We start from the raw sequence: 26,894 nt of genomic DNA on the forward strand, positions 1-26,894 counted from the left end.
CAGGCACTTGTTGCTGGCATTTGCTGGGATTAGTGAGTGTTCTATTGGAGTTTTATCCCCAATATATATAGTCTGTTCCCCTATCTCTCTTAGTCACTTTCTTGTCTCTCTTACTTTTTTTTTTCTTTTTTTTTCTTCTCTTTACTTTCCCTTTTCCCAATTTCATTTTCACACTCCTTTTTTCTTTTTTTCTTTCTTTCTTTCTTTTTTCCTCTTCTTCTTTCTCTCCTATCACCTAATTTGCCTTTTTCTGGTGGTCACCTTTATTGGAGGTTATTAATATCGTGAATACATTCCTGTTCAGTGCCTTGTGAGTTGTACCTGGTAGTGCTGTATTTTGTGCCTTTAAATCAACCCAGGAGAGAGAGAACTACATAACCAGACACCCAGAGAAGAGAGACCATGGGGAGACAAAGAGGCAGCCCGCATATGAAAGAAAAGCAGGCATCACCAGAAAAGGAAGTAAACGAAATGGAGGCAAGCAACCTTCCAGAAAAAGAATTCAGAGAAATGGTCATAAGGTGGCTGAAAAGAATGGAAGACAAATTCGACAATATGAGCAAGAACCAAGAGGAAATGAAGAAGAACCAAGAAGAAATGAAAAATGACATCGCTGCTGTAAAGAACTCAATAGAAAGCATCAAGAGTAGACTAGAAGAAGCAGAGGACCGCATCAGTGAGCTAGAAGACAAGATGGAAAAAAATACCCAAGAAAAGCAACTTCTAGAAAAAAAAATTAAAAGGCAAGAGGAGAGTCTAAGGGAACTTTGGGACAACACGAAACAAAACAACATCCGCATAATAGGGGTTCCAGAAGGAAAGGAAGCTGAGCAAGGAATAGAAAACCTCTTTGAAGAAATAATGACAGAAAATTTCCCAGATATAGGGAAGAAAAAACACACACAAATCCAAGAAGCTCACAGAGTCCCAAGCAAAATGAACCCCAAAAGACCGACGCCAAGGCACATTATAATTAAATTGGCAAACAACAACGACAAAGTAAAAATCTTAAAAGCAGCAAGAGAGAGACAGAAAGTTACATACAAAGGAACCCCCATCAGACTAGCAACTGATTTCTCAACAGAAACTCATCAGGCCAGAAGGGAATGGAATGAAATATACAAAGTCATGCAAAGGAAGGGGCTGAATCCAAGAATACTGTACCCAGCAAGGCTGTCAATCAAAATTGAAGGTGAAATCAGGAGCTTCACAGACAAAAAAGGACTAAGGGAATTTATTACCACCAAACCAGCAATGCAAGAAATGCTAAAGGGTCTGCTGTAAAAAAAAAAAAGAAATAGGAAGTGAAGAAGTAACACAGGGGTAAAGAATAGGAATGGCGACAAATAAGTACCTATCAATAATAACTTTAAATGTAAATGGATTAAATGCCCCAATCAAAAGACATAGGGTAACGGATTGGATAAGAAAACACGACCCATATATCTGCTGTCTACAAGAAACCCACCTCAGAAAAAAAGACGCACACAGACTGAGGGTGAAGGGATGGAAAAAGGTTTTCCAGGCAAATGGAACTGAAAAAAAAGCTGGGGTAGCAATACTTATTTCTGACAAATTAGATCTCAAACTGAAGGACATAACAAGAGATAAGGAAGGCCATTTCATAATACTAAAGGGAGCAATCCAACAAGAAGAAATAACTCTGGTAAACATATATGCACCCAATACAGGAGCACCCAAATACATAAAAAAACTCCTGGAGGATATCAAGGGAGAGATTGACAGCAATACAATCATAGTAGGAGACTTTAATACCCCACTATCACCATTGGACAAATCCTCTAAACAAAACATCAGCAAAGAAACATCAATCCTAAATGACTCACTAGACCAGATGGAATTAATTGACATCTTCAGAACATTTCACCCCAAAGCCACAGAATATACATTCTTCTCAAGTGCACATGGGTCATTTTCAAAGATAGACCATATGTTGGGACACAGGCAAAGTCTCTTCAAATTCAAGAAGATAGAAATCATATCAAGCATCTTCTCAGACCACAGTGGCATAAAACTGGAAATCAACTACAATAAAAACAACCCAAAGAAATCAAACACCTGGAGACTAAACAGCATGCTATTAAACCATGACTGGGTTACCAGAGAGATCAAAGAAGAAATAAAAAACATCATGACAACAAATGACAATGAAAACACTACAATCCAAAATCTATGGGACACAGCGAAAGCAGTCTTGAGAGGGAAGTTCATAGCTCTACAAGCCTACTGCAAAAAACAAGAAACAGGGGTAATAAATTACCTAACCCAACAACTCAAAGAGTTAGAAAAAGAGCAACAAGAAAATCCCAGTGTAAGCAGAAGGAAGGAAATAATAAAGATCAGAGCACAGATAAACGACATAGAGACCAAAGAAACAATTCAAAAGATCAACAAGACCAAGAGCTGGTTCTTTGAAAGGATAAACAAGATTGATGAACCTCTAGCCAGGCTCACCAAGAAGCAAAGAGAGAGGACCCAAATAAACAAGATCAGAAATGAAAGAGGTGAAATAACAACAGATCCCGCTGAAATACAAAGGATTGTTAAAAAATACTACGAACAACTCTATTCCAACAAACTGGACAACCTGGAGGAAATGGACATATTCCTAGAAAAATATAACCTTCCAAAACTCAATCAGGAAGAATCTAAACAGCTCAACATGCCAGTAACTATGGAAGAAATTGAAGCAGTCATCAAAGAGCTTCCGGCAAACAAAAGCCCGGGGCCAGACGGCTTCACAGGAGAGTTCTACCAAACATTCAAGGAAGAACTAAAACCTATCCTCCTCAGACTATTCCAAAAAATTCAAGAGGAAGGAACACTTCCAAGCTCCTTCTATGAAGCCAGCATCACCCTAATACCAAAACCAGATAAAGACAACACAATGAAGGAGAATTACAGGCCAATATCCCTCATGAATGTAGATGCCAAAATCCTCAATAAAATTCTAGCAAATAGGATCCAGCAGTACATCAGAAAGATCATACACCATGACCAAGTAGGATTTATCCCAGGAATGCAAGGATGGTTCAATATCCGCAAATCAATAAATGTGATACATCACATAAACAAATTGAGAGATAAAAATCACATAGTCATATCAATTGATGCAGAAAAAGCATTTGACAAAATCCAACACCCTTTCTTGATAAAAACTCTCAACAAGGTGGGAATAGAAGGATCATACCTCAACATAATAAAAGCTATATATGATAAACCCACAGCTAACATCATACTCAATGGGCAAAAACTAAAACCATTTCCCCTAAGAACAGGAACAAGACAGGGATGCCCACTCTCACCACTCCTGTTTGACATAGTACTGGAAGTATTAGCCACTGCAATTAGACAAGAAGAAGAAATAAAAGGCATCCAAATTGGAAAAGAAGAAGTAAAGCTGTCCTTATTTGCAGATGACATGATATTGTACATAAAAAACCCGAAAGACTCCATAAAAAAACTAACAGACTTAATAAATGAATTCGGCAATGTAGCAGGATACAAAATTAATGCCAAGAAATCTATGGCATTTCTATACACCAACAATGAACTTACAGAAAGAGAGACTAAAAAAGCAATCCCATTTTCCATTGCACCAAAAAAATTAAGATACTTAGGAATAAACCTAACCAAGGAGGTAAAAGACCTATATGCGGAAAACTACAGGACCCTGAAAAAAGAGATAGAGGAAGATGTAAACAGATGGAAGAACATACCATGTTCATGGATTGGTAGAATCAACATCATTAAAATGTCCATACTACCCAAAGCAATCTATAGATTCAATGCACTCCCCATTAAAATACCAACGGCGTATTTCACAGACCTAGAAAGAACTCTCCAAAAATTCATCTGGAATAAAAAAAGACCCCGAATAGCCACAGCAATCCTGAGAAAGAAGAATAAAGTAGGAGGGATCTCAATACCAGATTTCAAGCTGTATTACAAAGCCACTGTCCTCAAAACAGCCTGGTACTGGCACAAGAACAGACATATAGATCAATGGAACAGAATAGAGAATCCAGATATCGACCCAAACCAATATGCGCATTTAATATTTGACAAAGGAGGCATGAGCATACAATGGAGTCAAGACAGTCTCTTTAATAAATGGTGTTGGGAAAATTGGACAGATACATGCAAAAAAATGAAACTAGATCACCAACTTACACCATACACAAAAATAAACTCAAAATGGGTACAGGACTTAAATATAAGACGGGAAACCATAAAAATACTAGAGGAATCCACAGGCAGCAAAATCTCAGACATATGCCAAAAGAACTTTTTCAGTGATACTGCCCCTAGGGTAATGGAAGCCAAACAGAAAATAAACAAATGGGACTACATCAAAATAAAAAGCTTTTGCACAGCAAAAGAAACCATCAACAAAACAACAAGAAACCCCACTGTATGGGAGAACATATTTGCAAATGGTATCACTGATAAAGGTTTAATTTCCAACATCTACAGGCAGCTTATACAACTTAATAAAAGGAAGATAAATGATCCAATAAAAAAATGGGCAATGGACCTAAATAGAAGCTTTTCAAAAGAAGACAGAAGGAAGGCCAAGAGACACATGAAAACATGCTCAAAGTCACTAATTATCCGAGAGATGCAAATCAAAACAACAATGCGATACCATCTCACACCTGTCAGAATGGCTATCATCAACAAATCAACAAACGACAAGTGTTGGCGAGGATGCGGAGAAAAAGGAACCCTCGTGCACTGCTGGTGGGAATGCAGACTGGTGCAGCCACTGTGGAGAACAGTATGGAGTTTCCTCAAAAAACTGAAAATGGAACTCCCATTTGACCCAGTAATCCCACTCCTAGGAATATATCCTAAGAAACCAGAAACACCAATCAGAAAGGATATATGCACCCCTATGTTCATAGCAGCACAATTTACAATAGCTAAGATTTGGAAACAGCCTAGGTGCCCATCAGCAGATGACTGGATCAGAAAACTATGGTACATCTACACAATGGAATACTATGCTGCCGTAAAAAAGAAGGAATTACTACCATTTGTAGGCACTTGGATGGAATTAGAGAACATTATGCTAAGTGAAATAAGCCAGTCAATGAAAGAAAAATACCACATGATCCCACTCATTTGGGGATAATGAAAAACATTATAAACTGATGAACAAAAAAATAGTTACAGAGGCAGTAAAGCATCAAACAGAATGTCAAATTACAGTGGTAAGGTTAGGGAGAGGTGGGGGAAATAAGAGATCAACTGAAGGACTTATATGCATGTATATAAGAGTAAGCAACGGATACAAAACATTGGGGGGTGAGGGCATGTATGGGAGTGGGGTGGGGGTGGGGGGCAATGGTAAGATATGTACACATATAATACCTTAATAAAAATTTGAAAAAAAAAAAAAAAATAAATGGAAAAAAAAAAAAAAAAAAAAAAAAAAAAAAAAAAAAAAAAAAAAAAAAAAGAATAATAGGGCTCGAGAGAAACCAAGATGGCGGCATAGGTAAACACCTAAACTGCTGCCTCGCACAACAATTTCAAAACTACAACTAAAAGACAAAAAGTCTATCACCCAGAACCACAGAAAAGCTGGCTGAGTGGAAGTTCTACAACTAGAAGGAAAGAGAAAACAGCATTGAGACGTGCACAAGCGCTGAAAAGCTGAGGTACGGAGACACACAAATCGGGCTGGTGACGGGTGTCTGGGTGCGCTGCTTCTTTCAACCCGAAGGGAGACAAGCTCCCAATTACTCTGAACTCCAGTTTCTGGGGAGACGCTGGGGACCCAAACTCCTACGGGGAGAAGCTGGACTGTCTGCCATCAGGTCGAAAAGTGAGGGTGACTTTCTTGCAGAGGTGCGCCCAGTAATCATTGTTTACTTGTGCTGGGGCGCGGGACGCGGGGACTAGGAAAGGCGGAGACACAGAGACAGCTGACAGGCAGCCATTGCTGTTTGCCACGCCCTAGCCTAGTGATTCCCTGAGACCCCACCCCACACAATCTACAAACCCACCCAAGCTCCGCGCTTTTGCATATAAATGGCCTGCCCTATCGCAGCTTAACCAAACAAACTGCAGCTCTGGTCAGACAGCTCCAAAACCTCCAAACCCCAAGCAAAGAGGAGAAAACTGTAGTTCTCGCTATAGCTCCTGCTGGGTGGCCTCAGACAGTAGCTGACCAGCATCCCATTGGAGATCCAGAAGCCAGTGTATCTAGTGGTCAGTGTGAGATGACACCAGATTTCAACTACTCACATCCATAAGTGACACATTCAAGAGGCAGACTCAGTGAGCACCAAAGCCCCACTGAAGCAAGTCCTGCTCCCTAAGCGTGTCTCCAGGGCAGCAGTTCTTCCATTATAGACACAGCGGGTCCTCACAGCCAATTGGCCTGGAGGTCAATTCCTCCCAGTGACACCAACAACAATCAAGGCTTAACTACAACAAGGCTGTACACACAGTCCACAAAGGGGTGCACCAAGAGTGTCCCATCAGGTAACTGGGAGGCCGACCCACTGGCCCATATAGGACACCTAACGCACAAAGCTACTCTACCAACTCAAGGAAGCAGCGAAAATGTGAAGACAAAGAAACAGATCATAAACGAAAGAAATGGAGGAAAACAAATGACTGGATATAGAGTTCAAAACCATGGTTATAAGGTTTTTCAAGAATTTCCTAGAAAAGGCCGATAAATTCAACGAGACCCTCAAGGATATGAAAAAGGACCAACTAGAAATTAAACATACAATGACTGAAATAAAAAATATTATACAGAGACCCAACAGCAGACTAGAGGAACGCAAGAATCAAGTCAAAGATTTGAAATACAAAGAAGCAAAAAACACTCAACCGGGAAAGCAAAAAGAAAAAAGAATCCAAAAATTTGAAGATAGTGTAAGAAGCCTCTGGGACAACTTCAAGTGTACCAACATCAGAATTATGGAGGTGCCAGAAGAAGGGAGAGAACAAGATACTGAAAACCTATTTGAAGAAATAATGACCGAAAACTTCCCCCACCTGGTGAAAAAAATAGACTTACAAGTCCAGGAAGCGCACAGAACCCCAAACAAAAGGAATCCAAAGAGGACCACACCAAAACACATCATAATTAAAATGCCAAGGGCAAAAGACAAAGAGAGAATATTAAAAGCAGCAAGAGAAAAACAGTTAATTACCTACAAGGGAGCACCCATACGACTCTCAGCTGATTTCTCAACAGAAACTATGCAGGCCAGAAGGGAGTGGCAAGAAATATTCAAAGTGATGAATAGCAAGAACCTACAACCAAGATTACTCTACCCAGCAAAGCTATCATTCAGAATTGAAGGTCAGATAAAGAGCTTCACAGACAAGAAAAAGCTAAAGGAGTTCATCACCACCAAACCAGTATTATATGAAAAGCTTAAAGATATTCTCTAAGAAGAAGAAGAAAAAAAAAAGTAAAGATAAAAATTATGAACAACAAATACATATCTATCAACAAGTGAATTAAAAATCAAGTGAATTAAAAATCTGAGGAGCAGAATAAACTGGTGAATATAATAGAATCAGGAGCATAGAATGGGAGTGGATTGATAATTCTCGGGGGAAAGGGGTGTGGGGGGTACGGGAAGAGACTGGACAATAATCGTACACCTATGGATGAGGACAGTGGGAGGGAGGTAAGGGCAGAGGGTGGGGTGGGAACCGGGTGGAGGGGAGCTATGGGGGTGGGGGGAAGGAGAAACAATTGTAATAATCTGAACAATTAAGATTTATTAAATTTAAAAAATAATAATAAAATAAAAAATAAATTAAAAAAAAAAGAATAATAGGGCTCACTATCCTGGTTGAGATTAATTAATGAACTTGTTCAACCAAATTGTCAAAAGTCAGGGTTTGAACCCAGGTCTAAGACTTAAAAGCTACACAGGCTTCTTCAAGATTAATGTTAAATTCCTTCCTGTCAAATTCCTTTGCTTGCAAGGCCCTGCAAAATCTTCTCCAACCTTGTAACTTAATCCACCTTCCTCCTCTACAACCAGAAATATGCTGATAAATACGTAACAATGGGCCCTTAGGAGGGAGGGACCGTGTTTGCCAATTTCCATGATGTAAATACTCCACCCTGGCTGATTCAAAGCGTGAACTCAATGGGCTCACTAAATTCCTGAAAACAGAACCAGGTCTTGTGAGCTGGCAGAGCTGGCTCCACCGTGTCCCTTACAACCTCATGCCCCAACATACTGCAACTATCCTGAACTGGCGTGCAGATGCTGTGCTCTCTCACCTGGGGACACTTGACATCCACCCATGCCATTTCCTCGTCCTTAGCAGAATAAGTCATACTCATTCATAAACTCCCAGCCTGGCGGGGCGGGGTGAGGGGGGGGAACGGTCTTCCTTCAAGAAGCCTTCCCTGATCCTCCAAAGTCTTTCCTGGGTTCTCCGCTTTATTCCTGGAGCACCCAGATTTCCTGTGTCAGAGGATCTGTGACACAGCATTGTAACTTATTGTTTCCTTACCTATTTCCCACTACATGTCTGAACTCCAGCAGGGCGAAAGCATTGTTTATCTTATTTGCTCTTGCTTCCACAGGCCCGCCACAGTGCTTGTTAAATAATAATCCTGAGATGCATGGAGCATTATGTACCAGATACTGTTCTAAGTTTTACGCATCTTTTAAACAACTGTATAAAGTTGGCTTTATTAATATTATGCTCATTTTTCAGATGCGGGAATGAAGTATCTGAGATCGAGTAACTCCTACTGCTGGGATCTGAGCCCACCCAGTATGGCTGGAGAGCCTTGTGCATCCTTCTAGGCCAGCATTTCTTCCCTTTCCCCCGCCCTCCCCCCGCCCCCTGGTGACTGGCAAAGAGAATGTTCTAATTAAATTTAAATTCTCCCTAATGAGAGAAATTAAATACAAAAGAATACGATTTCCTCAGGTAGGGCTCAGCTTTAGGGGACTTTCCATCACCCAAGATCCAATCTTTGCCTTGTTGGGGCAATACATTTCCTTTGACAATGTATGTTCTCGACATTCTGCTATGCATTTATATTAATGTACCATATGTTTATCCTTAAAAACATATGGTCTTGTTTTACAGCTTTTTGTGTGTGGTTTTGTTTTGTGTTTTTTTTTTTTTTTTTTTTTTTTTTTTTTTTTTACAGTTTTAATTATATTTTCCTGTAAGCATTATTCTGCATCTTCCTTTCTTTTCCTTCCATCAGATATCTTGAGGAGATACCGCTGTATTAAGATATATAGGGGTGGGCAAAAGTAGGTTTATAGTTGTTTGTATGAAAAATAATACAATCATTAATAAGTAGTAATAAAGAATAAACTCTGTGTTTCGTGTCCTCACAACTGTAAAACTACTTTTCCCACCCTGTATAGTTGTCATTTTTAACTGCTGCATGGTATTTAAATCATTATCAGCATGCCTAAATTTATTAAGCCCTTCTATGATCATATAGTCAGAAAACTTCTTTTCTTTCTTGGCCTTCAACTAAGTCTTCAGTGAATCTCTTTATGCACATCTCCTTGGGCTCACGTGTAAGTGTTTTCTAATGTAGAAACAATGCTTAGGACAGGGTATGTGCAAAGGCATATAATTTTAACAGATATCGTCAAATTACCCCTACAGTGACTATACCAAATTATTTTCCCACAGAGAATTTACAAGAGTACACGTTTCCCCAAGTGTTTGTATTAAATATGACCTCTTTCTACCTTGGTTGGTATTAAATATTTTAATTCAATGAGTCATTTAAAAATACTCACTCACCAACTGATAGTAGCTTGTGTAAGAGCGAAGGTGTGCAGATAAGATGATGCTGTCAGAAATGCTGACACGTGACATAAGCAAGCCTGGGATGCTGAAATGCCTTGTCGGGGAACCTGTACTGGGGCCTAACATCACAAAAGGCTAAGAATAGCCATTGCGTGGGCACAGCTGCAGTGCACTTTGAAATGGTGAACTCGGGTAACGGGAACTAAATCGTTTTACCTATTGACCAAGTCTCTCAGGGACCAAAAACACTGCTGAGGGGATGGCAACCAAACACCCAAAGGGAAATGAAGTGTTACAAACACAGTGATCCATTTACCAGAAAGAGAAATACATCTAACAGAGATAACACTAAGCGTCCTGGGAAGTAATACTAAAGTTTTAACATGTTAAAGAACAGCAAGGACTTCATCCATACAATTCCAAGGTGTTTTAGAGGATTTTTTAAAAAAAGAAAAAGCATAATAAATAAAAATGCCCCTTGCTCCAGCTCCTTCTTCCTTTCCCTCCCTTACACATACAAACACCCCTCCTTGAAATACTTACAAAATGTAGTAGCTTGTGAAATAATACAGAAAAAAAAAAAGTGGGGAATAATTTTCTGAATCATCAAGAGTCAAATTTCAACCGAGATGGCTCTTTCTCAAGGTGTACCTTGTCATGAATGAGATGGGAAGTCATACTTTCGAAGGAGGAGGAGATGAAGGAAGAACAGACAAGAAACTACATATGTTGAGCACCTACTATGTGCTTTGAACATATCCTGTCATTTAATCGATATAACCATCCTGTGAACTGTGATTACAGGAGAAGAAATTAAGCTGATCGAGATTAGCATGACTCAGGCTGCTTATCCAGCAGCTGGTATGTGAATTCAGGCCTAATGACTCCAAAGTCTCTTTCCCCATTGAGCCACTCTGCCTGCTGAAACTGAAAGAGTCCAGTTAAAACCTGAATAGATCAGATTGTGAAGTAATCTGAACAAAAACAATGTTCCTGCCTTAATACTGTTCTTAATATATATATACATAAATATATTTTATTGATCACAGAGAGGACGGGAAAGGGAGAGATAGAAATATCAATGATGACAGAGAATCACAGATTGGCTGCCTCCTGCATGCCCCACACTGAGGATTGAGCTTGCAACCTTGGCATATGCCCTGACCAGGAATTGAACCATGACCTCCTGGTTCATAGGTTGATGCTCAACCACTGAGCCACGCTGGCCGGGCTTACTGTCCTTCATTGGACAGAAAAAGTAATTCATATTATTGTTGTTCAGAAGTTTCTAGAATTGCATTTTCTTTTCAAAAAGTTACTAAAATAGGTCAAGGCAAAATGATAGTAATGATTATAGGAGTAGCACAATGAGACAGCATTCAGAAAACTGGCTATAAGATTACATCTGTTCTGAGATATTTCATTAAATCCTAAAAAAAGCCCAGACAGGAAAAGAAGCAGGGTTCAGGATTCACTTCTGACTGTCTTGATTTGGAATTGGATGCCTATAGTAATCGCCAAACATCCTAAGGCTATTACTATAACCAAGGCCTGAAAACCAAGGCCCCTACAAACAGAGACCAGCTCACTAAAAATCACTTGCTCACTGTTCCAGCTGCTTCTTGAACTAAACAGCACCTGGCCACAAAAGCACTATTATCCAAATACCCACCAAAGGATCATTAGGATACACATGATCCCTACAGTCAAACACACTTTCTGAAACTCAATTTAAATATTCAACGAAAGGATGATTCGCTCAAACCTGTGCTGGTCTGAATCACGTACCTGGGGCTGTGAAATGAGAGGGGTGGCAGTGGAGGCAGTAGCCATGGCGGCTCTGTAGTTGTGGGCAGTGATCAGGCCCCAGCACCACGGCGCCAGACAGAGGAGTCAAATTCTCGTGGTTGGTGATCAGATCACAGTCATGCTAGGAGAAGCGGTGGACCTGGAAAAGAACAGGAAAACCCAGTTAGCCTGTGAGGAATATCACATGGGAGTGAAGTACCATTTGCCGGAGGAAGCAAAAATCCCTAAGACGAAATGCCAACTACCAGCTTAACGGACAGAGGAATCCAGGAGAGAGCATGTCTCAACTCCAAGACTTTTAGTCCACGCGTCCAAATCCTGTTAAGTTGATGTATTTTCACAGGTTTGAATCCAACTCTGCAGGCTCCCTAGATGTTTTGGCATGTAAGTGTCTATTTGTAAAGACCGGAGAATGGGCCAGCGTGAGAAGCCATCCGGTCTTTAACCAATAAAGCAATCGAGTGGCCTACAACAGAGAGCTGATAGTTTACATACAAAGGGCAAAGATAATACACCATCAAGTGTTTTAGAGATCAGCCCCTGCCCATTAGCAGATTAAAAACATGGGGGTGGGGGGGAGGTTGCTGGAGAAGAGAAGGGACTAAGTCATACGTTTCATTAATGGCAGTACCAGCACTGGACCAACAACCATTCCCACTCCAGTGGGAAACAGAAGGTGAACGGTTCCAGGTTTACATTTCCCCAGGGAATGATTAAAGAAAGGGAAGGCACCCCACAGGCGCAGGAGTCAGCCACAGGAATGAGTCAGGTACTCAGGTGGGTGGAGAGGGCTCAGACCTCCCCATGTGTGAGAAGTGCATTTTTTTATTTTTTATTTTTTTATTTTTTTTAAATATATTTTATTGATTTTTTACAGAGAGGAAGAGAGAGGAATAGAGAGTTAGAAACATTGATGAGAGAGAAATATCCATCAGCTGCCTCCTGCACACCTCCTACTGGGGATGTGCCCGCAACCAAGGTACATGCCCTTGACTGGAATTGAACCTGGGACCTTTCAGTTCACAGGCCAACGCTCTATCCACTGAGCCAAACCAGTCAGGGCAGAAGTGCATTTTTTTAAATCCTTTGACATCCTCAAAGAGGGGATGCTAAATAAGCACCAAGTATAACTAAATCTTTCATTATTAATATGTTTATAAAGAAAACTCAACAAGATGTTAAACTCCCTGCAGTAAAGCATGGCCCAAGTTCTGTCGAAAGATTAAGGCCATTGTTTCCATGTTGCCATTTAGCCCAGAAGGGAACATTTTTCATTGAAAAAACGTCTTTAATTCTTCTATTCTAAGAAAATTTTTCATTTTTATGTTGTTTGCATACCACCTAACAATATTCTTTTTGTTTTTTGTTCATCCTCACCCAGGGATATTTTTCCATTGATGTTTAGAGAGTGGGAGGGGAGGGGTAGAGACAGAGAGAGGAACATAGACGTGAGAAGACACATCTATTGGTTGCCTCCCACATGCACCCCAACCACGGCTGGGGATCGAGCCTGCAACATGCCCTTAACCTGAATCAAACCCAGGACCCTTTGGTCCGCAGGCTGATGGTCTATCTTCTGAGCTAAACCGGCTAGGACACACCTACCGAATTCTTTTATTCAAAATGTATTTGTTGAGCATTTGCAGTGAACTCAGGGCATAATGAATAAAAGTACACAGCCCGACTGCAGGAATCTTTTGCCTATAAATACACTTTCTAGTTTCACCAGCATGCAAGATACCTGAACTCTGATAAACTATTACAAAATGACACTTTTAATAATATTGAAAGTAATGAAGCAGGATCACAAGACCCAAGTCTTGGGCAGTAGGAACAGTGAAGTTGGACGCTTACTCCAAGTCGTTTGGCCTCAAGTCCACTGGCACGACTCTGCATTAGCTGGACGCTGAGCAAGTCACAGAACCTCAGACATTTTCCTAAGAAATAATCTAGGTTTGGCAGCAATTTCTACCAACTTTAAATTTTGATTTGTATCCTGTCTTTGTGTATTATCCTTCACACTATCATTTCAGTCGCTTTAGGTTTTCTTTCTTTCTTTCTTTCTTTTTAAATATACTTTTATTGATTTCAGAGACGAAGGGAGAGGTGGAGAGATAGCAACATCAATGATGAGAGAGAATCACTGATCGGCTGCCTCCTGCATACCCCGCACTCTCACACTGAGGATTGAGCCCGCAACTCAGGCATGTGCCCCAGCCGGGAATCAAACCGCGACCTCCTGGTTCGTAGGCTGATGCTTAACCACTGAGCCACGCTGGCCCGGCCGCTTAGTCTTTCTTGTTTAGAACTGTAGCAGTAAAGCTGTCGAGATGTTTTGGTATAACATTCAACACAAAAGTCCATAGGTGCCCTGAGACAACGCTGATCTCCTCCTTAGCTGCAGTCTGGGGGTTGAGGGCAGACCTGTGTTTTATCACACCGTGAGTTTAAATGAACGGCCCGGGAGAAAGGCACATATATATTGGAGTGCCTTTCCTCCTTCATGCTGCTGCTCTGAGAAAATTATAGGACCCCATGGTGCGCTATGTTGTACTGAACTTATTGCTGGCATCACTTTGTGCCCACCCCTACTCCTTCATTTTTCCTTTTTCCTTTTCACGTATTTATAATTCGTGTTACCTTGCTCTATCATATGTAGGGTACACAGGTGAATATATAAATAGGGTGACAACCAAAAACCAAAACAAGCAGGAAGGTGAGATTCCATTCTTAAGGACTCACACTGTGCACTCAACCCAATATCATTTCTGCCAAGCTGTCATTGAGCTATATAATCTTAATATGTTTTCAATACAGGGTGAGGCAAGAGTAGGTTTACAGTTGCTCATATCACATGGAAAATAACACAATAAATAATAATACAAGAATAAACTCCGAGTTTCTTGTACTCACAACTGTAAACCTACTTATGCCCCACCCTGTATTCAGAGTACATAGAGTTGCCCAAACGGTGAATCCTGAGCACCTAGCCTGCAGTATGGAAAGGGATATAGAAATTGATGGGCAAATACGCCTCATGGCATCATTGTTAACAACCAAGTGGGGAGAGGTGGGAGAGCGGGGGTTACTGACACCCTACTAGAGGTGGAGCACTGAAAGGGTCATGTCACAGACAGTGTGAGACGGACCATGTTAACACACTTCACAAATGGGGGGCCTGAGGCTCTGAGGGGTTGTGCAACGTGCCCAGAGTCACAACAGCCAGGAAATGAGGAGCTGACCTGACCCAGGACCCACTCCAGGGCCCGTGCACTTTCCATAGACTAACCCTTCACGGAACAACAATGAAGAGGACGGGCTTGGAATCCTTTTAAGCACCACGTTCAGGTAGTCCTGACGAACGCAGGATGGAAGGCACATGTCCTGCAGACTCTTCTCTATTTCCCCCAAACCCTGAAACAGACACTCATACTGCGCTCCTCTAGACAAAGTTTTCATGACGGGTCCCTAGTTTTGATTTATGTTACGTGTCCTTGAGATAGATAGTAGATAACAGATTATTCGTTTCATATCTTTAAAGAGAAAATAAGGAAGAAGATTAACTGCTTTCCCCTAAAGCATTTAAGACATATCTGGTTTTGAGGCTTTTGTTGAATCCTGTAAAAAGGTTATAAGAGCCCTTTATAAAATGATGTATTGTTTTTAACTCTGAAAATACAAGAGCTAAGCAATACTACCTCAGAGGGTATAACCAACTCTCTCTTGGAAGTGGTCTTAAAATCACATTTATGAAACCTATTTACTTTCCAACTTATTTACAAAACTCAATAAATCATGGGGAAACTAGACACAATGACAAAAAAGACAATACCCTAGGTCAGTGGTCGGCAAACTCATTAGTCAACAGAGCCAAATATCAACAGTACAACAACTGAAATTTCTTTTGAGAGCCAAATTTTTTAAACTTAAACTTCTTCTAACTCCACTTGTTCAAAATAGACTCGCCCAGGCTGTGGTATTTTGTGGAAGAGCCACACTCAAGGGGCCAAAGAGCCGCATGTGGCTCGCGAGCCGCGGTTTGCCGACCCCGGCCCTAGGTAATACTGCTGTTTGGTCTCTAGCTAAGTAAGCTGGTTTACTTTGACATTCTAGTCCCTGCTTTCCCAGAGCCCCAAACTGTCAACTGCAGAGTTGCACAGAATTTTTGAAGAAATACACCCCTCCTGAACTCTTCCAAGTACCTGGATGCTTGTCCTGAAGTTCTTCCCATCTGTCATCAACCTAACTCCCCATTTCCTTTGCTTGAGCTCCAAGACTGTGTTCCAGCAGGAAACCATAAAGCAGTGTGGGCGGGCCCCACTAGCCCCAGCTACCCTTGGCTCATTCCTGTTGCCCCCTTCTCCCCTCTGGTTGCCTCCAGGGACCATTCTAGGCATCTCATCTAATCTATACCATTCTTTGGGAAACCACAAAACTACCTCTAATGCCCTCCACTTGCAAAAGATGAGCTTTATCCCTTACTTATTTACTTACCCATTCATTCATTCCCCTAGTGTCACTGGCTATTAATTACCTCAATATCCTTCCCTACCATTCAAAATGGATATATATAAAATACAACTTACAAATAAGAAAACTACATAGGCTCATTCCTCTGTGCCAGATTACTAAAGAAATAAGAATAGGGAATATCCTTAATCAGCCTTAGAAGCCAAAGATGAATCCCTACTATTGCTTAAACTTCTAGGAACACAGGGATAGGCAAAAGTAGGTTTCTAGTTATTCATATGGAAAAAAAAAAGGATAATACAAAAATGAATAGTAATATAAGAATAAACTCTGTTTCGTGTACTCACAACTGTAAACCTACTGTTGCAAAGCCCCTATAATAGAAAAAAATCAACATGGGAGATTGACAGAAGGACTAAGGCGCAACATCACCTTCATGTGAAGCTCAGAAGAGAAAATCAGCAAATGAGACCCCAATAGATTCATACTGATACTCCTAGTTCAGCAGGATGCAGGATGCAGGGAATAAAGCCAGGGAGAGGTGGAGTACATTTCAAATACACTCACTCCTTAAAAGGGTTCCTGGCTCCAACTGAGCAAGTAATCTCTAGCTGCACTTACTTCTAATTTACATGTGGTCATGATGACTGCACAAGAAAACACATGGGGGTGAGGGGGGACACTACCAGCTGGTTTCTGATATGGGCAGCCATGCCAAGTGACAATAACCTTGCTAATTACCGAGTGCCACACCAAAATGCCCGAAAGAGAGTCTCTGGTTCAGAGGCAAACTTCATTCTGATTACTCCTGCAGCTGACACTGGCTCCTTCTCTAGGTCTCGCAGGAAGATGGGTTTCCAATTTGCAAATTAATCTCCTTTAAATCTAACCTTTTCTTTTCATCAGTACTTGAGTCAAACAGTGACTCATTTCAGTCTCTTGAAAGAACACAGGGCAATACCCGCCACTGAATATGCATAGACTTTTCCCTCTAAGGATAAGCAACAGAGAAAAATCCACCAGGCAAATAAAAAATACTACAGTTCCAGAGATGGGAAGACTCTAAAAGCAGAGCAAATATTTACTTAAGAAATAAGTGAACTACATAAAAGGAAACTTAAAAAATAGATGAGCCCGGCCAGTGTGGCTCAGTGGTTGAGTATTGACCTATGAACCAGGAGGTCACGGTTTGATTCCCAGTCAGGGCTCATGCCGGGGTTGTGGGATCGATCTGCAGTGGGGGGCATGCAAGAGGCAGCCGATCAGTGATTCTTTCTTGTCATTGATATTTCTGTCTCTCCTCTCCCTCTTCCTCTCTGAAATCAATAAAAATATGTTGTTGTTTTTTAAATAGATGAGATCAGAAATGAGTCTGCATTAACCAAAAGAGAAAAAAATCTGAACCATGAACTTAAATGAAGGCAGTTGATAAAGCAGTAAACAGAATAAAAAATTAAGCAGAAAATGGTGTTAGTGAAACAGAAGATAAACCAGAGCTTAGAGGAATAGGGGAGGGAGCTACATGGATAAAGATTTTAAAGCTCCCATCCCCAAAACAGAATAGATGAACAAAAAGTACTAAAGGAGGAAAGAAGAAACCATCAATGCTGAAACCTGAAAAGGATACATTTATCCTCAAAATTTTGGAAAAGTGTTGCACATATATAGAGCCATTTACATTAAATAAAAAAAACATTTCAGACTTGAAATTTGCTGCAGAGAGCTCTATAGTCTGGCAGAACAAGAAAAAGAAAAGAAAAGAAAAGGAAAAACTCTGAACCGCAAACGTGGAAGACTAAAACAATAAGATATAGGAAGGCTAGCTTAGCTTTCTTAGTATCTCTTCTCCCTACCGGACTAAATAGCATCTGAAGCCAGCCTCCTACCATCTGAGGCCTGAGGCTGGAAGATTCTTCTCTCCGGAATCCCAACAGATGAAAAGACTTAAAAATAGTGACATCAGGAAGAAGTCATTGGCCCATGAAACAAAATCAAAATGCTTAAAAATCAATCATCTGAAGTTCAGTAGAAGGATTGGAATGTGAAGTTCCAAATTTAAAAATCCAGAATGTAGAGCAAAAAATAAAGTGAGAAAGCTAGAGGGCTAGTCCAGGAGATCGAACAGCCAAATAAGAGCAATTCTAGAAGAAAAGAATGAAGGAAAAAGAGAAGGACAAATCTAATCGCTAACTCAAAACATTTTCTAAAGTGGGAAAGTCATGTTTGTTGAGTGTAAAGGCCTAGGAAGTGCCCACTTCCATTATTTTAATACACTCACATAAGCACACCATCATGAGGTTTATTTTTCTTCTTGTTTCTTTTTACACTCGATATTTTTAAAAATCCGCTAAGCTATAAGAAAGTGTGTGTGTGGTGAATTGGGAATTGATCTCTGGACTTCTCTAGAGCAGCCTGGAAGCCAGGAGACAATGGAGCAATGAGGAACGTGATTTACAACCCGTAATTCTATTGCAGGATGCTCTTCAGCAAAACAGGGAAGAAACTCAGAAAAAGGAAGGCAAGTGATACCAGAAAGGACGTCAATACTGGAGAAAAACAAAGGGAATTCCTGGCCTAACTGTGAATGGAGACCCATGGATGACAGGTAAGGAGACTCACAAAGAGGAGTATCTGTGGCCTTGGATACACAGGGGTGGGCAAAAGTAGGTTTAGAGTTGTTCATATGGAAAATAACACAATAACTAATAAATAATAATCCTATCTAATAAAAGAGTAATATGCAAATTAACCATCACTCCGCTATACCCACAAGCCATGCCCACCAGCCAATCAGGAGAGAGTATGCAAATTAACCCAACCAAGATGGGTACAGCCACAGAGAGAGGAAGAGACTTGGGTTACCCTGGCAATGGAGGAAGCCAAGCTTTCCGCACACCCTGGTGGGCCCAGGCCTCCACTCAAGGCTACAAAGTTTCAATTATAGAAGATAAATAAATCCCAACAAAAATGGCGGCAGCCACGGAGCTGGAGAGAGCAGGAGGCTTGAGTTGCCCCCGGTGATGGAGGAAGCCAAGCTCCCGCAGCCCTGGCCTGCCTTGGCCTTTGCTCAAGGCTACAAAGTTTCAATTATAGAAGGTAAATAAATCCCAGATCCCAGGGCCTCTGCTTGGGTCGCCAGGGACATGGCCGGCCTGCAAACCATCACAGGCCCCTCGCCCAGGCCATCCCATGCCCCAGGGAACCCCCACCCTGATCCGGGACACTATTCAGGGCAAACCAGCTGTCCCCCACCCATGCACCAGGCCTCTATCCTATCTAATAAAAGAGTAATATGCAAATTGACCATCACTCCAACACACAAGATGGCTTCCCCCATGTAATCAAAGATGGCTGCCCCCATGTGGACACAAGATGGCCACCACAAGATGGCCAGCAGGGGAGGGCAGTTGGGAGGGACCAGGCCTGCAAAGGAGGGCAGTTGGGGGTGATCAAGCCTGCAGGGGAGGACAGTTAGGGGTGACCAGGCCAGCAGAGGAGAGAAGTTGGGGGCGACCAGGCCTGCAGGGAAGGGCAGTTGAGGGGCACCCAGGCCTGCAGGGAAGAGCAGTTGGGGGGGACCAGGCCTGCAGGGGAGGGCAGTTAGGGGTGACCAGGCCTGCAGGGGAGGGCAGTTAGGGGTGATAAGGCCTGCAGAGGAGGGCAGTTAGGGGCAAACAGGCTGGCAGGGGAGCAGTTAGGCATCAATCAGGCTGGCAGGGGCGTGGTTAGGGGGTGATCAGGCTGGCAGGCAGAAGAGGTTGGGGGCAATCAGGAAGGCAGGCAGACTAGCAGTTGGGAGCCAGCAGTCCTAAACGGACAGTCGGACATCCCTGGAGGGGTCCCAGATTGGAAAGGGTGCAGGCTGGGCTGAGGGACACCCCTCCCCCGCCGCCCCGTGCACGAATTTCATGCACCGGACCTCCAGTACAATAATAAACTCTCATGTACTCACAACTGTAAACCTACTTATTGCCCACCCCTGTATATGTGTAATGAAATAAGATAAAAACTGTAGGAAATCATCAGAAAAGGGAGAAAATGCTTCACCTTTGGAAAAAGGAGTCAGTCAATACCATTTTATTTCTAAAGCTGATAAAATGAGAATTTCAGGCTTTGAAAACCAAAAAAGAAGAGAAAAGGGTGGAAAGGGTGACAAAGGAACAGCCACGCTACATTTTCTTCCTGAGCTCCCTCCCTCACCACTGCTTCCCGGGAAATCACAAAGGCAAAGGGTCCAGCTGGAATGAAGGAAGCTGGGACCACTTTCAGAGTCCATTTGCTTCACATGCAGAGTTAGAACAAAGAAATCAGAAAAGCACTGGAGAAATCAAATAATTTCCTCATGTTTTGTTTTTAAATACCACCTCTACTTGTGGCAGCCAAGATCTTGCTTCAGTATACTCACAGAAGACAATATATTTCATGTTCTTAAATCTTTCCTTTCCCACATACAGAATCAGTTTTTCCATTTGCTTCTCCAGCTTTTCTTTTTTTTTTTTTTTAATTTACTTACTGTCTGGTGAAAGATGGTTCATTTTTCTTTTTTTTTCTTTTTTAAGATATTTTTATTGATTTTTAGAGAGAGAAAGGGAGAAGGAGAGAGAAACATCAATGTGAGAGAGAAACATTGATGGGTTGCCTCCTGCACACCCCCACCGGGGATCTATCCCACAACCTGGGGATGTGCCCTGACCCAGAATTGAACCGCAACCTTTCCGTGCACGGGATGATGCCCAACCAGCTGAGCCACACAAGCCAGGCATTTCAATCAGACCTTTTATTCTACATTTGGCCTAAAAACTCTATCGTTCTTTCTCTATGGCATTAAGCTGATGCATTTAAAGGAAGGAACACAGCTAGCCCCTCCTGCTCATGCTGCCTGCAGACAGAGAAACTCAAGCACCACAATCACACTGTTTTACACGTATTTTATCAGGTCAGAGTCCAGTATCCTACAGACTGACAAAACTGGCCAAAATTATTTAAATAAGCCCATTGTCCTGATTTCAAAGACTGAATTGACAGGCATACAATTTTCACTTTTTTTAAAAATTTTTTTTTATTGATTTCAAAGAGGAAGGGAGAGGGAGAGAGAGAGTGAGAACATCAATGATGAGAGAGCATCATTGATCAGCTTCCTCCTGCACACCCACTACTGGGGATTGAGCCTGCAACCGGGGCATGTGCCCTTGGCCGGAATCGAAACCTGGACCCTTCAGTCTGCAGGCCGACACTCTATCCACTGAGCCAAACTGGTGAGGACCAGTTTTCACTTTGAAACAGTGTTCCTACTTGGGAGAGAAGTTATCCTGAAACTTATCAAAATAACTAGGAATTGTAAGACACGTCACTACTAGGGCAAAAAATAAATTGGCAATACTCTTAACGTTTTTGATCTTAAGCTACTTTATGTTATATTGCTTAGAAAATGGGGAAAAACCATAGTTTAAGAATAGTGGATCAGGAATGAGTTGGAATTACAGATTTCTGGGTGAGAGAAAAATGAACTCACGGAGTGTGCTCAATCACAAAGGGAGAGAACAAGGAAAGAAGGGATGGAAATTAAAGAACAGCGTCAAATAAAAGGATTGAGAAAATCCTCTTGAAAGGTAGGACAATTAGAAAAATTATATTTTGGATAAGAGACAGACCTACTACTGCCCTTTTATTTCTATTGCCAGAGACTCACAATGCCTAAACTCTGGATCATCTTAATATCCGCAGGCATGACCCTCCACCATTTGCATAGGGGCGCATAGCAGTGACAAAGACTAATGGCAATTAGGAGTTCCACCTGAGGGAGGAAATCCCTGAAGCTTAGGGTGGATATATTTTTATTGAGGAATGCTTGACGAGGGACCCTCTGAGCCACGCTGAGCATTTGCAGTCCTGAGGTTTCAGGAGAAAGAAAAGCTCAGCCTCTATGAGGAAGCCCCAGGCCAAGCCAGACTCTGACAACCACAGCCAATGGAGGAGTCTTGGGAGCTATTTCCTTCTAAGAGCAAGTGTATGTTTCTAAAGTCAGAAGTATTTCCCAAGTGGTGTAGAATAGGAGTAATATGAATGTATTACATGTTGGTGGAGATGAGGGGAAGGGAGCAAATATGGTTGAGGCAAAGTGTTGAGAATATAGAAGTCTATCGCTGTCATAAGAAAAGTGATCCAATATAACATTTTTTTAACAGCAAAGGGGTCTGTGGACAGTGGCATCTTTCCTTACCATTTTGAGTAGCTGAACCTTCAAGTACCTTTGACAGTATAGGTCAAAATCAATTCTGAGTGCTTGAACTGAAGAATGGTGGTTTAGACATAAAGAAATAGACATAAGAAAGTTAGGCTTGAAAGATAGTTTTCAGATGCATTTGCCACGACATAAGAAAATAGGCACTCAAATTTATTTCCAGTATTGATGCAGCTGTTATAATCTATCTGGAATACAGTGTGTGTGTGGCAAAGGACAATGATCCCTAAGAAATGGGAAAAGACCAAGGTGAGCCCATAATTGCCCCAGCTTCCTGTCACAAGAACGTCCAGGCCAGGACACATTCTGGTGGAATCCAGGGAACTTACTGAGTTGAAAGGCAGATTTGAGAACCCAAGAAGCCCAAGGCAGCTAGAGCTCAGAGTATCACAAGGAAGTGGACTGAAAAGACAGAAAACCCGAAAGATCTGCAGGGTCCACCTTGAGTATTCAACAGAGAACTGGTCAGAGAAGGCACATGAGGAAACCGTTAGAGGCTTAAGTGACAGCCATCTGAATAGTTTCTATTTCCACCAGCAAGACGGGAAAACCTTGTAATTCACGGGATATGGGGCAGGGCGCTCAGAAGCATCTTGACTCAGTACTACAGAATAATTAGCCCTAGACTAAACAGTAAGTTTATCCCACTGAACGAATTTTAAAAGCAAGACCTAAAAAGATTAAATTGTTTCCAAATAATGAACTGTGACTCAAAACAAAGCTTGAGAATATTTATAGGAACACAGAAATAACCAACATCCAACAAGGTACAGTTCACAGTCTGGCATCCAATCTATGATTACCAGTCAAGCAAAGAAGCAAGAAAAAGTGAAGTGACAAAAATAGAAACTAGACAAAATGGAACACAAGAGAAAAAAATTAATAGGAAAAAAAAAATAAAAGAACATCAGTGAAATGTGGGGAATTTTCAAGTGGATTAACATACATGTAATTGGACCCCAAAGGAAAAAGGAAGCCAGAAAAAATATTTGAAAAATAAAGATCAAAAGTCCAAAATTTAACAAAAACTGTAAACTGAAAGATTTAACAACCTTAATGAACGACAAGTACAAGAAACAAAAGTGCACAAGGGCACATTATAATCAAATTTATCAAAAGATAATAATAATAACAAACTATTTAAAGTTGCCAGATAAAAAAAGAATTGTGGTATAGAGAGAAACAAGGATGAGGATGACAGGAGATTTCTCATCAAAAATAATGCAAGCAAAAAGGCAGAGATCAACATTTTTAAAGTAATGGGAAAAATAACCCTATCAATCTAGAATACTATAACCATGGAAACTTTTTTCAAAAACAAAAGTAAATTAAAAATATTTTCAAACATAAAAATGCTGAAATAATTGATCATAAACAGACCTTGGACTACAAGAAATGTTTAAAAGGAAGTCCATCAGACACAATAAAAATTGAATCTGATGGAAATATAAATCTTCACAAAGAAATGGAGAACACCAAAAGTAGGAACTAAATTAGTATAAATATAAAAAAACAGTTTTCACCTGGCCAGCATGGCTCAGTGGTTGAGCATCCACCAGGAGGTCACGGTTCGATTTCCAGTCAGGGCACATGCCCAGGTTGTGGGGTAGATCCCCAGTGTGGGAGGCGTGCGGGAGGCAACCAATCAATGATTCTCTCTCATCATTGATGTTTCTATCTCTCTTTCCTACTTCCTTCCTCTCTGAAATCAATAAAAATATATATTTTTTAAAAAATACAGTTTTATTCTATAAGTCTTTTTAAATTACAACTCACAAAATGGGAGAAATTTATGTAAGTCGTATATCTGAAAAGCAATTTGTATGCAGAATATAAAAAAATTCTTACAACTCAATAATAAAGACACAAAAGAAGCCAATTTTAAAGTGAGAAAAGATCTGAACAGACATTCTGCAAAGAAAATATACAAATGAACAATAAGTATTTAAAAAGATACTCCACTTCATTAGCCATTGGGGAAACAAAATCAAGTTCACTTCACACCCACTAGGATGACTATAATAAAAACAACAGACAATAACAAGTGTTGGTGAGGATATGAAGCAATGGAACCCTCATGCGTTGCTTGTGGTAGTGTAAAATGATGCAGCCACTGTGCAAAGCATCCTGGCAGTCCCTCAAAATATTAAACAGAGTTTCCATATGACCCAGACCATACCAAACATTGGTGAGGATGTGAACGAACTGCAGCTCTCCCACACTCTTGTGAGGATACAAGATGGAATTGGGTTGGAAAACTATTTGTCAGTTTCTTTAAAAGGTAAGCACACACTTACCATCCAATCCAGCCATTTCACTCCTGGATATTTACCCAAGAGAAAAGAAACATATGTCAATACAAAGACTTGAATGTGTTCAAGAAACTTTATCTCAAAAAGCCAAAAACTGGAAATATCTCAAAATCAGTTCAGAAAAGAATGGACAAATTTTTTTTATATAAAGACAATGGAATACTACTCAGCAACAAAGAGAAATGAACTATTCATATACACGATGGCATGTATCAGTGTCAAAATAAATACACTAACTGAAAGAAGCCAAATAAAGCAAAGCACTTACTGTCTGATTCCATTCATATGAAACTACAGAAAATGCTGTCGTCTATATGACAAGGATAGAAGGGGAGGCCAGGGCAACAAAAGGGAACAACTTCAAAGGCACAGGAGGAAATGTGAAGGGGGATTGATTATGGTGATCATTTAAAAGATATATTCACATGTCAAAACAAACCAAATTGTACACTTTAAATATGTCTAGTTTAGGTATGTTCTCAAAAAAAATATTAAAAGAAAGCGTAAGTCTTATAATAAAGAAAAATGCTGTATTATAGATTTCTTTAAGTACAATATTTAAAGCACATTCTCCTTGAATGGAAAACACTGACTTGTAAGGAAATCTGACCACTAACTCTAATATGCTAGTACAGTGGTCGGCAAACTGCGGCTCGCGAGCCACATGCGGCTCACGAGCCGCGGTTTGCCGCTCTGTTGACTAATGAGTTTGCCGACCACTGTACTAGTATATATAAAATCATGTGTTTGTAATAATACAAGAACAGCCCAATGTGAGTGCTAGAGATTAAATGAGGGAAGCGGAATGTCCCTACGGGCAGGTAACCCAAAGCACTTGTCAACGCCCGAAGGTGTAGGCACATCCAAGAGAGGGGAGAGACCTAGCTGGTTTGGCTCAGTGGGTAGAGTGTCAGCCTGCAGACCAACAATCGATGTGTTTCTCTCACATTGATGTTTCTCTCTGTCTTTACCTCTCTCTTCCACTCTCTCTAAAAATCAATGGAAAAATATCCTCTGGTGAGGCTTAAAAAAGAGAGAAAGAGGGGAGAGAAAGAGCTACGGAGTTGTGGTTTTCAATAGCTATAGAAATCAAAATAGGTGTCAGAGTATGTGTGTGCATTATACAGTAGGAGGCCAGGGAGTAGTGACACCCCAATAACAACAAGTATCCTAGCACTTAGGTCCTGGTCTCTAAATACCATTCTCTACTGTACGGAACCAGGCTCTTTGGAGAAATATTTTTTCCAGAGCTGAGGCAAGAGAGGTACATCTTATGATAGATAGTAAGACACCACTCAAAGAATTAAAGAGACGTGTTAAAAGGACAAGGACACTAGCTTGAAGGGTGTCCCCTGGCCTAAACGGACATTTTTGACCTTCAAAATAAATGAAAGAACAAATTTATAACTCTTTGAATAAAAGAAATTCATGAGTTCATTTTAACATAAACTAATAAAAGTCTGACAAAAAAAAAAAAGGAACATTCACATAGACTCAAATATGTCCCAACATATTCTTATTAATTGCAAAGAAAAAATTGTAACTTTACAGTGGAGAAGTCTAGAAGACACCACCATAACCAAGTGATCAAAGTAAAACATCACGGGAAATTGGGACGAATTGACATTGTGTACCACCTGATAGGATGCAATGAGAAGAATGCTGCATCACTTCCGTGATACTCCTGCTAAAGTTTCAAAATTTGAATTCAATCAAAAGGAAACATGGGTCACACCCAAAGTGAACCATTTCTCCTTTTTGATTGAGTTCAGGTTGAGAGACATTCTACAAAATAAGTGTACTATTGTCTTCAAAACATCAAGATCATAAAGAAAATAAACTGAGAAATTGTTTCTCATGAAAGGAGACTAACAAGAGACATGACAAACACAATGCAGGATCCTGGACGGGACCCTTAGCCATAAAGGATATTATCGAGACGACTGGGGAAAAGGTGAATGGGATCTGAAAAATAGCTGATAGTAAGATAGTGACGTTAACTTCCTAATTCTGACGGTGGTTTTGTGACTATGTGGCGGCACATCCTTGTCCGCAGGAAATACATTACTAAGTATTCGAGGGTGCGAGGGCAGTGTCAGCAATTCTTTCTTAATGGCTTGGTGAGATAAAAGGTTCTTGGTACTTCTGCACTGCACTTGCAACTTTTCTGTGAATTTGAGAGATGAGAAGGCGTGGGGGAGGGGCCGAGCAGGAGGAGGAGGAGGAGGAGGAGGGGCCCGGGAGGCGCAGGGGCAAGA

General features: G+C 40.9%; 1 protein-coding gene across 3 annotated transcripts in view; it reads right to left on the reverse strand.

The window, feature by feature from the left end:
- The window catches only part of LPAR1 (lysophosphatidic acid receptor 1), a 135,352-nt gene that overhangs the window by 67,270 nt on the left and 41,188 nt on the right, over positions 1 to 26,894 (reverse strand). For all 3 annotated transcript variants that reach the window (XM_080669091.1, XM_080669090.1, XM_080669092.1), the window contains exon 2: positions 11,593 to 11,752. In XM_080669091.1, the coding sequence (XP_080525217.1) occupies positions 11,593 to 11,637 (45 nt within the window). In that variant the 5' untranslated portion in view covers positions 11,638 to 11,752. The remainder of the gene's footprint in view (positions 1 to 11,592; positions 11,753 to 26,894) is intronic.

This window comes from Plecotus auritus (genome assembly GCF_963455305.1).
Source record: "Plecotus auritus genome assembly, chromosome: 5".
NCBI classification, from domain to species: domain Eukaryota; kingdom Metazoa; phylum Chordata; class Mammalia; order Chiroptera; family Vespertilionidae; genus Plecotus; species Plecotus auritus.